The sequence below is a fragment of the Brassica napus genome, chromosome C1, assembly GCF_020379485.1.
Source record: "Brassica napus cultivar Da-Ae chromosome C1, Da-Ae, whole genome shotgun sequence".
In the NCBI taxonomy this organism is placed as follows: Eukaryota; Viridiplantae; Streptophyta; class Magnoliopsida; order Brassicales; family Brassicaceae; genus Brassica; species Brassica napus.
This window is the reverse complement of record NC_063444.1, coordinates 22,220,011-22,233,347: the sequence shown is the minus strand read 5'-3', so window position 1 is coordinate 22,233,347 and position 13,337 is coordinate 22,220,011. Positions and strand designations below refer to the sequence as shown.

Below are 13,337 nucleotides of genomic sequence, written 5' to 3'. Positions count from 1 at the left end.
CCTTAACAATTGCTCCTACTGTAGCTAAGAATGGCCTTCCAAGAATCAATGGGTCCTGAGCCTCCTCACCCATCTCAAGCACCACAAAATCTGTAGGTATCTCATACCTTCCAATCTTCACAGGTAGGTCCTCTAAGATGCCCACAGGGTACTTCACTGAACGATCAGCTAACACCAGAGAGAGTTTACACTTCTTGTACTGAGTGAATCCAAGCTTCTTTGCAACAGAAAAAGGCATCACGCTGACACTAGCTCCCAAATCGCAGAGACATTTTTCAAATACCATAGGTCCAAGAGCACAAGGCAGTGTAAAGCATCCTAGATCCTCTAACTTCTCTGGAACATCAAGCCTTTGGATGATGGCACTGCACTCATGGGTAAGAATCATCATGCTTTCCATCTCCTTCTTCTTTGCAGCTACAACATCTTTCAGGAACTTGTTGTATTGAGGAATCAACATGAAAGCATCGATGATGGGCATTGCAACCTGAGCTTCACTCATTTGCTTCTCAAACAAAGCCTTGTACTTCTCTAGCAGCTGCCTCTTGAATCTACCAGGGAATGGTAGTTTGGGTTCATAGGGAGGAGGAACAAAAGAATTCTCACTTGCTGGAGCAAGAACTTCACCATCCTTCACTGTTTTCTTCTCTTCCCCAACCTTTCCTTTACCCTTGGCTTCCACAATCTTCTCCAAGATTTCATCATTGATTTTCTCATCAACAATCACCACTTCATCATCTAAGTTGATGGCCACCTCCTCACCTAGTTTCTCAGCATCCCTGGTGAGGGTTGTAGGAGGTAACTGCTTACCACTCCTAAGGGTGATAGCTTTGGCCTCCTTGGGGTTTTGGTCAGATTTTCCAGGTAGAGATCCTTGCTGGCGAGTCTGGTGAGTGTTCATGGAAGCAAACTGATTCTCTAAATTCTTGACTGTAGAAGCAAGATGTGAGAACTTGTTGTTGAGCTCATTGTAGCTCCCATCAATCTTGGAATGAAGGTTTTTCAACTCATAACCAACATGCTTCTCACTTCTAGTCTGAGACTCCAAGATTTGTTTCAGCAGGGTGTCAGTGCTGCTCTCTTGAGGAGCAGAGGAACCAGATGAGGGGTTTTGCTGAGGTTGATAGCTGCCTTGCTGGTTGTTTCGAGGCGGATAACCACTCTGTTGGTTGTTGGGATAGGATTTCTGTTGGTAGTTGTTGTACTGAAAGTTGGGCTCTTTCTTGTACCAGCTACCATTGTTGTTGATAAAACACAACTCTTCTTTCCCTTCCAAACCCTCAACTTCATGGACAACATGTGTTGCTTCTTGGTTTGGGTTACCAACAAAGTGCAGCTGCTCTTGTGTGGCTTTATCAGCAAGGAGGATGTCTATCTTATCCTGGAGAGCTTTGATCTCTTTCCTCATCTGCTTATCATCACCCCTACTGCCCCTGTCGTGGTCTCCACTGTAGACTGCATCACTCTTCACCATGTTGTCAACCAGCTCTTCTGCATCATCTTCAGTTCTTCCTAAGAAGAACCCATTGCTAGCTGTATCCAATCTGGCTCTGTACTTAGGAAGGGCACCTCTATAGAAGGTACTGAGCAAGCTCTCCTTAGAGAAACCATGATGTGGGCATTGGTTTGGTAGCCTTTGAATCTCTCCCAGGCTTCACTGAATCCTTCCAAGTTCTTCTGTTGGAAACTGGAGATCTCATTTCTCAGCTTAGCAGTTCTTGAGGATGAGAAGAATTTCTCCAAGAATGCTCTCTTGCACTCATCCCAAGTAGTGATAGAGTCGTTGGGTAGAGACTTCTCCCACTGACGTGCCTTATCCCCCAAAGAGAAAGGGAATAACTTCAGCTTTAAGGCATCCTCTGACACACCATTGGTTTTTGACAACCCACAGTAGCTGTCGAACCTGTCCAAGTGATCGAATGGGTCCTCTAAGCCAAGCCATGATATTTGTTGTTCTCGATCACGTTGAGGAGTCCTGACTTGACCTCAAAGTTGTTGGCTGCCACAGCCGGTGCTCGGATTCCCAGTCTGTGACCATGAATGTTGGGCCGGTCATAAGTACCAATGGGTCGAGCTGCCCGCGGTTGGTGTTCTGCCCCTTGCGGTGGATCTGCCATATCAATATCCAATCTCTGCAAGTGGGCTTGTTGTTCTTCTTCTCTTCTAGCTCTAGCACACTCCCTCTCGAAAGCGCTGATGTCTGCTACTATTGGAACTAGGTTTGATGGACCTCTGCTCTTCAAGTTCATACACCTGAAAGTGAAAGGTAGGTGAAGAAGAAGAATCAGTAACAAAACAAAATTAAAATGACTTAGTCTCAAGTAAGTGACTAAATCTCAATGTTCAAATCTACTCAGAATTTGGCAACGGCGCCAATTTGATGTTAGGCGTTTTCAAGGCTCCTAAGACAAATGTTGTAGTATAGTGATTGTCGAACCAGTTCTGAGGGATATCAAAGCACTGAGAATGCAAGTACTCACTTAATCTAAGTGCAACCAATGATTTAGATGGGTTTTAAACTACTACTAATACTAGAAAGCAATAACAAAATGATACTTTCTTGACTAAGGGAAAAGAGAACTCATGGGCATAGGGATTAGACCTTGGGTGATCAAGTATCGAACTAAGGATGGCAAATGATCAATCAAACTATCAACCTTAAGCCTAGACACAATTCTAAGCAAGCTCTATGTCTAGATAAATGCTCATTTGCTAACATATCTCAAACATCAAATGTCTTTGGTTGAATAATATGAAAGCAATCATTACTAACAAGTCTATTAGCTATCTTAGCACCTTTAACAACAAATGTCTTTGGCAAAGTATACTAAAAGCCTAGGAGAGTTGTCTCAGGCATTTCATCAAACACCTTTCGGGTGGGAAATGCCTATTGATCAACTTTTGAGTGGCCAACTCAGAAGATGCATTAGGAATACTCTACTAGCAAGGAACAAGAATGATCTACACTAAAACATCCTAGAACTAACCTAATCACCCTTAATCTCCCTAACCCATGAATTCAAAAGGTGATTACTCACTAATCTCCATGATTCCTCTTAAACCCATATTGGATTTCAGATTAACCATGTAGAGAAATAGATAAGAAATCAACAAGAACACAAGATGAAAGCAGTGAAATCTGAATCAAAAGAGGTTTTTTACTAGTTCTTCTCTAGAAAAGAGATTATCAGCCTCCAATCTTACAAAAAAGTACTTAACTTAGGTTTAGAAAGTGTAAAAACATCAAAAAAAATGACCAAAAGGCCCCTGAAATAACATAAAAATCGTCCTAGCAAAACACGCGGAGTGACCTAGCATAGTCGCTCCAGGAGGTCACTCCCGACGCGTTTCTTTGTGTCTCGACCCGTCAAAACGCGAGTGACTTGAGCTGGTAGCTCTGGCTGGTCGCTCTGGCTGGGAGTGACTTGAGCTAGTCGCTCTGGCTGGTCGCTCTGGCTGGGAGCGACCTCGGTAGGTCGTTCTGAGAGGTCACTCTGCGATGCTCGACCAGGATGGATATGCCTCTAGTAAATTGATCATAACTCCTTCATTACATCTCCAAATGACTTGAAACCACTTCCATTAGAAAGCTAACTCAATTTTCTGTGTCTCCACAAAATCTTAGCAACAGGAGATTTTTCTAACGGCTCCATCCATGCTCATCTTTCACCTCCCTTTGGATCATAATGCTCCCAAACATCTCAAATCACTCCATGGCACACTCCAACACCTAATAAGGACAATGAATGCAAAATGCAACCTAGACATGGCTAAATCCTAATCTATATGATGAAAATGCTCATGGATGAATGGAGAAAACAATGTAAATATGCAAGATATCATCGTCGCACACGTCATTTAATAACTAGAAAGCTAGCTGTGGAATCTCATGTAAACCAACTAAATGTTTCTTGAATGATTTATTAGATTTTCATGCTTGAAATATGGTTAATTATATTGACATAGTTCTTTGTTCATTGAGCTAAAATTCAAAATCATCTTATATGAATGATGATCAGGATTTGATGACACCTTAATGCGATAGACGAAGTTTATATAACTTCAAATGTTTAAAATGATTATCATCTAATTCAGTTGTAATAATTCTTGAAAATGTCTTAATTAAATAAAAACAATATCTCAACAAAAGTTACTAAAAGAAAGACTGGAGAAAAGAACCAGGTGAATGAAAAACGTTCTCGACACAATCTGCAAGTAACCCTTTCTTTGTCAAAAAAGTTTAAACACGACAATATAGTTAATTATATAAACAGATTAAAAAAGCGATATTTAATATGTTAACGATACTACAGATCCATGCAGTTTCTTAAAAAACTTGTTTACAAAGGTGTTCTCGTTTTACTGACAGTCGAAATATCTAAAAGAATCTCAAACTATAACATGATTTGTTATAACCGACGGATCCTGCTGGACCGTAACAACAGTACTGTTATCGTAAGACCAAGTAGCACATTCCGAGCTACTTTCGATCCAGGGCTGGCCCTGGGCTAAAGCCCACAAAACAAGGGCTTTGGGCGCCAAAAACTATTAACACTTTATGGGCGCCATTAAATATAATGAAATCTCTTTGGTTCAGTGGTAGTGTTCGTGGCGTGTTTTCTCCTGTGTTGGAAATTGCAATTCGAATTCCTCTGCCCTCAACACCTTTGTTTTTTTGCTTTTTCCTATTTTTTGGTAATCACAATAAGTAAAAAGATTTGATATTAGATTACGATCACTTTTTTCAAACAATTTAATTACTTATATGCCTATATATTATAATAAATGATAAAAGTATAGAAACTAACACAAATTAAATAATAAGTAATTATTATCCTAACCCTAGGAGTTGACGTTCTCTCCTCAGTTTTCAGCATCTTTTTCTTCCTCCTGCCATAAAAACTACATCTTCCATTGTTTTTTTTTTTTTTTTGACAAAACTACATCTTCCATTGTTACTTGTTTTATATATTGGAATAGGTGTCTCTCTTAATCTTCCAATCTTAATGGTTCTCTTTTCTTTATTTTTCCGGTTTTTTCCTAAGCTTATATATATATATATACTTTAAATCCTGAAAACCAAACAAATAGAAAACTATTTTTACATATGAGATTCTAAGATAAACTCAATAAAAATCTGCATACTGATTTGATCCATGCCAAAAAGAAGAAGCAAAATTTGATTAAATAATAATTGTTATCTATTTTTTTATTCTTTTATCATATGTATTGTATTGTTGTGTTTCTAATTTCTAATTTAAAATGTTTATCTAAACCATTATATAGATTGTCTATGCTATCAATAAAGTACGAATTAGTAAAAATACTTATTATTCAAAGTTGATATGATTACACATAAGAAAAAAATAAAAATGATTATCTTTTAGGAATAATGTACTAATGTTTTTTTCTTTGAGAAATAACTAAATTTCAATAATATTTGTATCATTAAATTCCATATTTAATACATATAACAAAATTAGTTATAGTTTGGGGGCATCATTTTTTTATTGCGCTTTAGGCACCATATATATCCGGACCGGCACTGATTCGATCTGACAAAGCATCAAAACTTGTCTGACGTTTAACAAGGTATCATGGAGCATACGGTGCTCCAGACGTAGACGATCATTCTCCATCTTTGTTCGCTGACAATGGTAATAAATGTACTGGAGCTGATTCTTCAGTTTCCGATTTTGAATCTTGAGCTGGTTTAGCTGGATACTTATCTCATCCAAGTGCTTTTGTTTCTTCACCCTTGACCGCTTAGCTGATTCCCGGTTCAATGACTTCCGTTTCTTTCTCCTCTCATCGGTACAGTCAGCCAGATCAACGTTTGAACCAGTCCGGTTTACCGAACCAGGCCTTAGGTACTCACTAGCCGAGTCCGGTATTATATTCGTTGATGACGAGTCGAGGAACGAGAAGAGATGTGAAATGTCCCATGAAGTGAACCCGCTTTCAGAAGCTTGGACAGGGGCCGTTAGACCCGGTTCACATGAGAAAACCGGAGAAATAGTTGACATTATGGTTTAATGTTGAACCAAAAAAATGAAGGACAAGTGGAAAAGATAATCTCCTAAAATGTATGAGAATGTGATTAAGAGGGGAAAAAGGGAAGAATTGCATTGTTGGAGGTCCATATTTATGGACGGACTATGGCACCCACTGTGATAAAAGCAGAGAGAGACCAAAAGAGAGAAAGAGGAAAGTGTTGGATACATGTCTACGTAGCATTAGATGTAAGTAATAACTAACTAGCTATTTATATCAAGTGAATGACTATTTGATCAACAAAACTTTATCAGATCGGATTTGTGGCAGACATAGAAAACATATGGCCTGAAACAAATATGTGAATGTGTTCGTCAAGACTTTGGATAGATACTTGAAACATCGATCTAAGCACATGTAATGGTGTGAGACTAACTAATCTGATATGTACAAAGACTCAAAAGGTACATAATGAGTGTAAATCATGATGATGAAAGGAATAAGATTAATAAGCGCTAGGATCAAAGATGAATGTGTATATGAACCTATGATATGATTTGTGAAGGTGATCTACGTTGTTTAAAGTAGATAGTTTGGTTTAACGAGAGGAACAATGATGGTTTAACCCGATCAAAACCATAGGAAGAGGAGATGTGTATTTAACAGATTCTTTGATGTGTAACATAGTTTCAGTCAAATGGTTTGTACTTTCTAATATTAATTGGTAAAAAAACTAAAAAAAGGTTTTACTTTCGTAGTAGTCCGATTAGACAACTTCTTGTATTGTTGAAAAAAAAATAGACAACTTCTTCTACTAAGAGGATTTCCAACCCAAGAACATATTTTAAGGGGAGTAAAACTTCAAAATAAAGATTTGAGAGTTGATTACTCCAACCATGAATTCTCAAAAAAATTCTTAAAAGTTTATTTATTTACATTATAGTCCCCAACATTAACAAAAGTTACTAATAATGATAAAACTTCACAAATACATACAAAGATACTTTTATAATATTATACAACATACAATATTACAATATTATATAATAAAATTATATAAATTACATATATAATAAAACAACACATACACACAAATTTTAGAAAGTTACATATAACATGCCAAATTACTCAAACATTGATTCCGTAAGATATGTAATATTTAAGTGTTTATATAATTTTTTTTAATTTGTGTTAAATTTGTTTAACGTATTTTTATTTTGTGTGAGCTTTATTTAATGTATTTTTCTATTGTGTGAACTTTATTTCCATGTTGTGTAATTTTTATTTTATTTTATTTTGTTTTAAATTACTTAAGTTATTCTAAATAAAGGTATTAGATATATTTGTTAAAGAAAATAACTATAAGAACTAAAAAGAAAATGAATAGTAGTTTTGAGGTTTTGAATAGTGAAACCTCAAATTTGAGGTGTCACTATTCAAAACCTAAAAATTTGAAGATTTGAGGTTGGGTTGGAATGATAAAAACCTCAAAATTTGAGGATTTGAGGTTGGGTTGAAGATGCTCTAATCTATCTTATATATTAAAACAGAAGTCACAATATTGATTCAAGTGTGATTTTTTTTTAAAAAATTGACCTAATGGATCTGTTCCTATAAAGTCATGTTACATTTAATCTCTAATCTTATCATTTAAATTTTGGGCCTACCAGAAATTTTTATTGGGTTATCAATAATTGGATTTAAACAATAGATGATCCATTGAATTTATAGATAGTATTAAATTAAATAGATATAATTTATTGTTGTAATACTATACCTCCATATGTTAAATATTTAAATATTTGTCAATGTTAACTTTTAAAATTATAAATTTTTTTTTAAATAACAAAAATCATATTATCTAACTTTTTAAAAACTTTTTAAATTTGTGAAATGTTACAATATCGTTGAATATGACAATAAAACAATATTTTACTAATCTTTATATATATAGTTACGATTTTAATAATCTGAATATATATATATATATAGAAGAAGATACAAATACATGTGAAAATTTGAAACAATTTATTCCATGAAAAAATATACCGCAAACTTATTATGTTTTAAAAATTGATAGAGATATATATTATAATATATACCAATTTAGAATTGAAAACAAAATATTTATATAAAAATAAATGAAAACAAAAACCCGCGCGGTTGCGCGGATCGAGATCTAGTTATATATTAAAATAGAAGCACTTGCAATAAATGTGTTCACACACACATTGCGACGTGTCTACTTCACAATCATTTCAACTTTAGAATACATACGTGTGAGTCTCATAGTCATTTAGCACACTAATTTTTTAATTCTGTCAAAAAAAAAATTTGTTCACACACTAATTTTTTTAATCAGCTCATTTTTAGTTTTTGTATTTTTAACCTTTGTATTAGTGAATTGAAGTTCTCTCCGGGTAAATACTGAATAACTAGGATAAGACCTGCGCCTTGCGCAGGATGAGTTTATTTGTATATATTATCGATAGTTTTTTTTATATATGTGATCATTTTATTTATATATATAAAATATTTTTTGTTGTTATTATATAATTTCTTTCCGATGGATCGGATCAATTTTTATTAAAAATAATGGAACAAAACTATAATTAATACATCATGGGTTGATCGGATTGGACATTAAACAAATTATGACATAAAAACCTTATTTTTTCCATCGAACACATTCTTGGAAAAAGTGAACAGTATTGTTTTCACAGTTGAATTATTTTGACTTTTATCTTCCATATGGTTTTGAAAGCTTTCAAATCAACCATCGAATTGATACATATCATTTTAATGTTTTTAGTCGTATACTTAAGGAAAACTTACATTTTTGTAATTTAAAGTCGTTTTAAAAAATTCAAAATATAATATCTAAGAAAAAATCTAACATATAAGAAAAATCTAACATATAAGGTGTCCTCATTTTTGTATTTTAAAGTCATTTAAAAAAAAAATAACATATAAGGTTTTCTCATTTTTGTAATTTAAAGTCATTTTAAAAAATTTAAAATATAATATATAAGAAAAAATCTAATTTTTTATTATATGGTTAATGTGATTGTTTATTTTTTTTAATAATATAAAATTAAAGAAAAAGAAGAAGGATGCAAAAATTGTTATCAAATCTTTATTATTCATAATCATTAATTGACATATATATGTAAATCATATTAGGTAATTTCGTAGCTTTTATTTAGGGAACGAATACACACTTCTTATATTTTAGGTTAATATAATGTTCTCTAGTGGACATTATACAAATTATGACATAAAAACCTTATTTTTTTCCTCGAACACAATTTTGAAAAAGTGAATAGTATTGTTTTCACAGTTGAATTATTTTGACTTTTAACTTACATATGGTTTTGAAAGCTTTCAAATCAACCATCGGACTGATACATGTCATTTTAATGTTTTTAGTCGTATACTTAAGGAAAACTTACATTTTTTTAATTTAAAGTTGTTTAAAAAAAATTCAAAATATAACATATAAGAAAAAATCTAACATATAAGGTGTCCTCATTTTTGTATTTTAAAGTCGTTTTAAAAAAAAAAACATATAAGGTTTCCTCATTTTTGTAATTTAAAGTCATTTTAAAAAATTCAAAATATAACATATAAGAAAAAATCTAATTTTTTATTATATAGTTAATGTTATCAAATCTTTATTATTCATAATCATTAATTGTCATATATATGCAAATCATATTAGGTAATTTTGTAGCTTTTATTTAAGGAAAGAATACACACTTCTTATATTTTAGGTTAATATAATGTTCTCTAGTGGACATTAAACAAATTATGACATAAAAATCTTATTTTTTCCAGCGAACACATTCTTGAAAAAAGTGAACAGTATTGTTTTCACAGTTGAATTATTTTGACTTTTATCTTCCATATGGTTTTGAAAGCTTTCAAATCAACCATCGAATTGATACATGTCATTTTAATGTTTTTAGTCGTATACTTAAGGAAAACTTACATTTTTGTAATTTAAAATCGTTTTAAAAAAATTCAAAATATAGCATATAAGAAAATTCTAACATATAAGAAAAATATAACATATAAGGTGTCCTCATTTTTGTATTTTAAAGTCGTTTAAAAAATATATATAACATATAAAGGTTTCCTTATTTTGTAATTTAAAGTCATTTTAAAAAATTCAAAATATAACATATAAGAAAAAATCTAAAAATCTAATTTTTTATTATATTGTTAATGTGATTATTTAAGTTTTTTTAATAATATAAATTTAACAAAAATGAAGAAGGATGCAAAAATTGTTATCAAATCTTTATTATTCATAATCATGAATTTCCGTATATATGTAAATCATATTAGGTAATTTCGTAGCCTTTATTTAAGGAAAGAATACACACTTCATATATTTTAGGTTAATATAATGTTCTCTAGTGTTATATAATTATGGAATAATGTGACACCATTAGATGAAACTATACTTTATATTAGATGCTCTAGAATTCTTTGAAATAGAATTTAGAAGGCATTTAGAGTGCCACCTAGGATTTGGGGTTTTTTTAATTAATACAAAATTAAGGTTCTAATTTTTCAAATGCTTCTCAATTAATATATAGGGGATATCATTGTTTAAATAAATAAATTACAAAATCATTAAGATTCACATCAACTAAAATGCATGAATAAGAATGTTTTTAGAAATTGATAGTTTCGTATTTTGCCAAACTAGGCTATGGTTGAGGTTTATGTATACGAAAGCAACAAATAGTTGTGATTGGTTATGAATTAAGGAAACTGAGGTGAAAAACGCCACACACAAAGTTGGATATTTAGTATAGCCAAGTATTGTTTTCCTTTACATAGTTTTCATATCAGACCAAGAATTAGAAATATAATCAGATTGTTAGAAAAATCAGAATTCATGTACCAAGTGAAGATATCACATTATTTTTAACGCAACTCTAACCCATTTCACTCGATTGTATCGGTTTTTATCATATTTACCAAGAACTTTTATAAGAATGTACACATTATTGGTTATAGACTATGTCTATTTCTTAACATGTCCAACAATATTGACAGGACACCTAACTTTTTTTATTGATATTCTTAAAGTATGGTCCAATAATTATGTATGTAAAATAAGTCTAACATATTAGTTTTACATTTATTTATTTTTCTTTATATTTTTCGGAAAAAATAAGTCTGGGTAAAATATTTGGATCCAAAAAACTGAACCTAACTTGATTTGAAAGTAATACTAAACACAAACTAAAATTGATTAAGTACTAAAATAGATCTAAAAGTTTAATATCCAGATAAATAGATCCGAATCCAATCCAAACTGAAATATTTTGGATACCAAAAATATTTAAAACACAATTATATACTTAAATATATTAGTTATTGTAAATTTTATATCTATTAGATATTGATTAATATGAAAATATCTAAAATAATAAAACATATTCAAAATACTGAAAATATGTATTTTCTCCATCTAAATATTTAAATTGAACTATTTTTATATAAATTTAAATATTTAGTATTAAATTATTCCAATTATTATGTTTTATATTATTTTTATTTTCAGATTTTTAGGATTAAGTATATTTGGATTTTTGTTTAAAATGACGTAATTAAAATTGGTACCCGAACTCGAACCCAAACCTAACCTACAATGATTCGAACCAAATCCAATACCAAATTCAAACCAAAATTTGTAAATATCCAAATTATATTTAGTTTTCTAACTCTAAAATCAAAATCCGAATAGATCAACCGAATCCAAACGGATATCTAAATGTCATCCCTTGCAAAAGCTATACGACAAATCTCATATTACAGAATAAAATAAATAATCTAATCAATTATTTCACTCCACGTACAGTACGGGTTACTACCTAGTGCGATATTATTAAGATCAACAATAGGACATCATTATTCAAAATATACACAAATATTATCAATAACGGCTCCAACGATCAAAGAAATGACTATAGTCGAATATACTCCTCCCAAGGTATCCTTTTATTATTAAAGAAGAAGCAACATAAAATAGTAATCTTTAATTGGTAATTTATTTATATCTATGCCATTTTGCATACGTGTCAACTTGGCAGTTCACCTCATATATCATTTACATCTACCCTTTTGTATCTAGAATAGTTACAATGAGATGCCATTGGACTTACTTCCTTTACTATTATTTTGCGACATATAGTTTTTACCGTATGGTTTAAACGTTTTCCCTGTAGACCCTTACCTTCAGCAATCAATTTGGTCGTGAGAATGAAACGCCCCAACAATAAAGGGATACTAGATTAAGATCCGCACCTTGCGCGAGATAAAAGTTATATATATAAATTATTTTATGTATTATATGTTCTTATATATTATGAAATAATAAATATATATTAAATAATTAAAAGTCAGTAACTATTACATATATAATAAAATTGGTGCGAACGTATAAATCAATTTTATTAATACAAACAATTTTTTTAAAAAATTTGATAGGATATGTAATTAAATTTAAATGATATTAACATACATAGTATATTTTTAATATTAATGTTTATTTTTTTTAATGGTGTTTTCTACTAATATGTTTTTTTTATCATGTGTATCTTTAATAGCAAAAACTTTAAATTGCTGATAACAAAATTTTCATTGTGGGACTAATAATTTTAGTAATTGATAATTTAAAAAAATTTATCAATGTTAGTTCAAAACTTTTATCAAAAAAATTATTCAAAGTAAATTTTGAAACTAAAATATTTATTTATTCAATATGGTTTATAGTTTAATTTAGAATGATATATATATACATATATATTTTAAATCTTAATGATTAATTAAATTAGACTTTTACTTATATGATTTTATAATCATTTGTATTTTGTCATAACAAAAATTTTAAACCATGGATCGCAAAATTTGAATGTGAGACTTTTAACAATTTTAGCAATTTATAGTCATTTTTTTAAAATTCAAAATATAAAATATACAGAAAAATCTAAATTTTTATAATATGGTTATTTTGTTTTTTTAAAGTTATTTTAATAGTTTTAAATTAAACAAATTTGATAGAAGATACATTTTTTTTATCAGATCTTTTTTATTCAAAATCATTAATTGTCATATATACTTTACCCACATTAGGCAATTCCGTAATCTTTATTTAAGGAAATAATAATTGACATTAATAATGAATTTATGGTTAGTTTAATAAAAATTTTATTATATAATTAGATGGACCAACCTATTTCTCTAGTAATTCTAAGAATCATCCTAGTGATAATATGTGGCTATAAAAAGAAGTTGTAATGTTTTACAGATAATATATAGGAGAT

General features: G+C 30.7%; 1 protein-coding gene and 1 non-coding gene across 2 annotated transcripts; one reads left to right on the top strand and one right to left on the bottom strand.

Annotated features, from left to right (window-relative positions):
- The first annotated feature begins 1,604 nt into the window (after nucleotides 1–1,604).
- LOC125581021 lies at nucleotides 1,605–1,710 on the top strand. The gene has a single exon (XR_007318732.1). It is a non-coding gene; the product is annotated as a small nucleolar RNA R71 (small nucleolar RNA).
- Nucleotides 1,711–3,813: 2,103 nt separating this feature from the next.
- LOC106377721 (ocs element-binding factor 1-like) lies at nucleotides 3,814–6,966 on the bottom strand. Its single transcript, XM_048746288.1, has one exon. The coding sequence runs from the start codon at nucleotides 6,024–6,026 to the stop codon at nucleotides 5,508–5,510; it is 519 nt and encodes a 172-aa protein (XP_048602245.1). The 5' UTR covers nucleotides 6,027–6,966; the 3' UTR covers nucleotides 3,814–5,507.
- Nucleotides 6,967–13,337: the final 6,371 nt, after the last annotated feature.

Coding starts and splice junctions, on each gene's coding strand:
- LOC106377721 (XM_048746288.1), bottom strand. CDS start 6,026: ATGTCAACTATTTCTCCGGTTTTCTCATGTGAACCGGGTCTAACGGCC.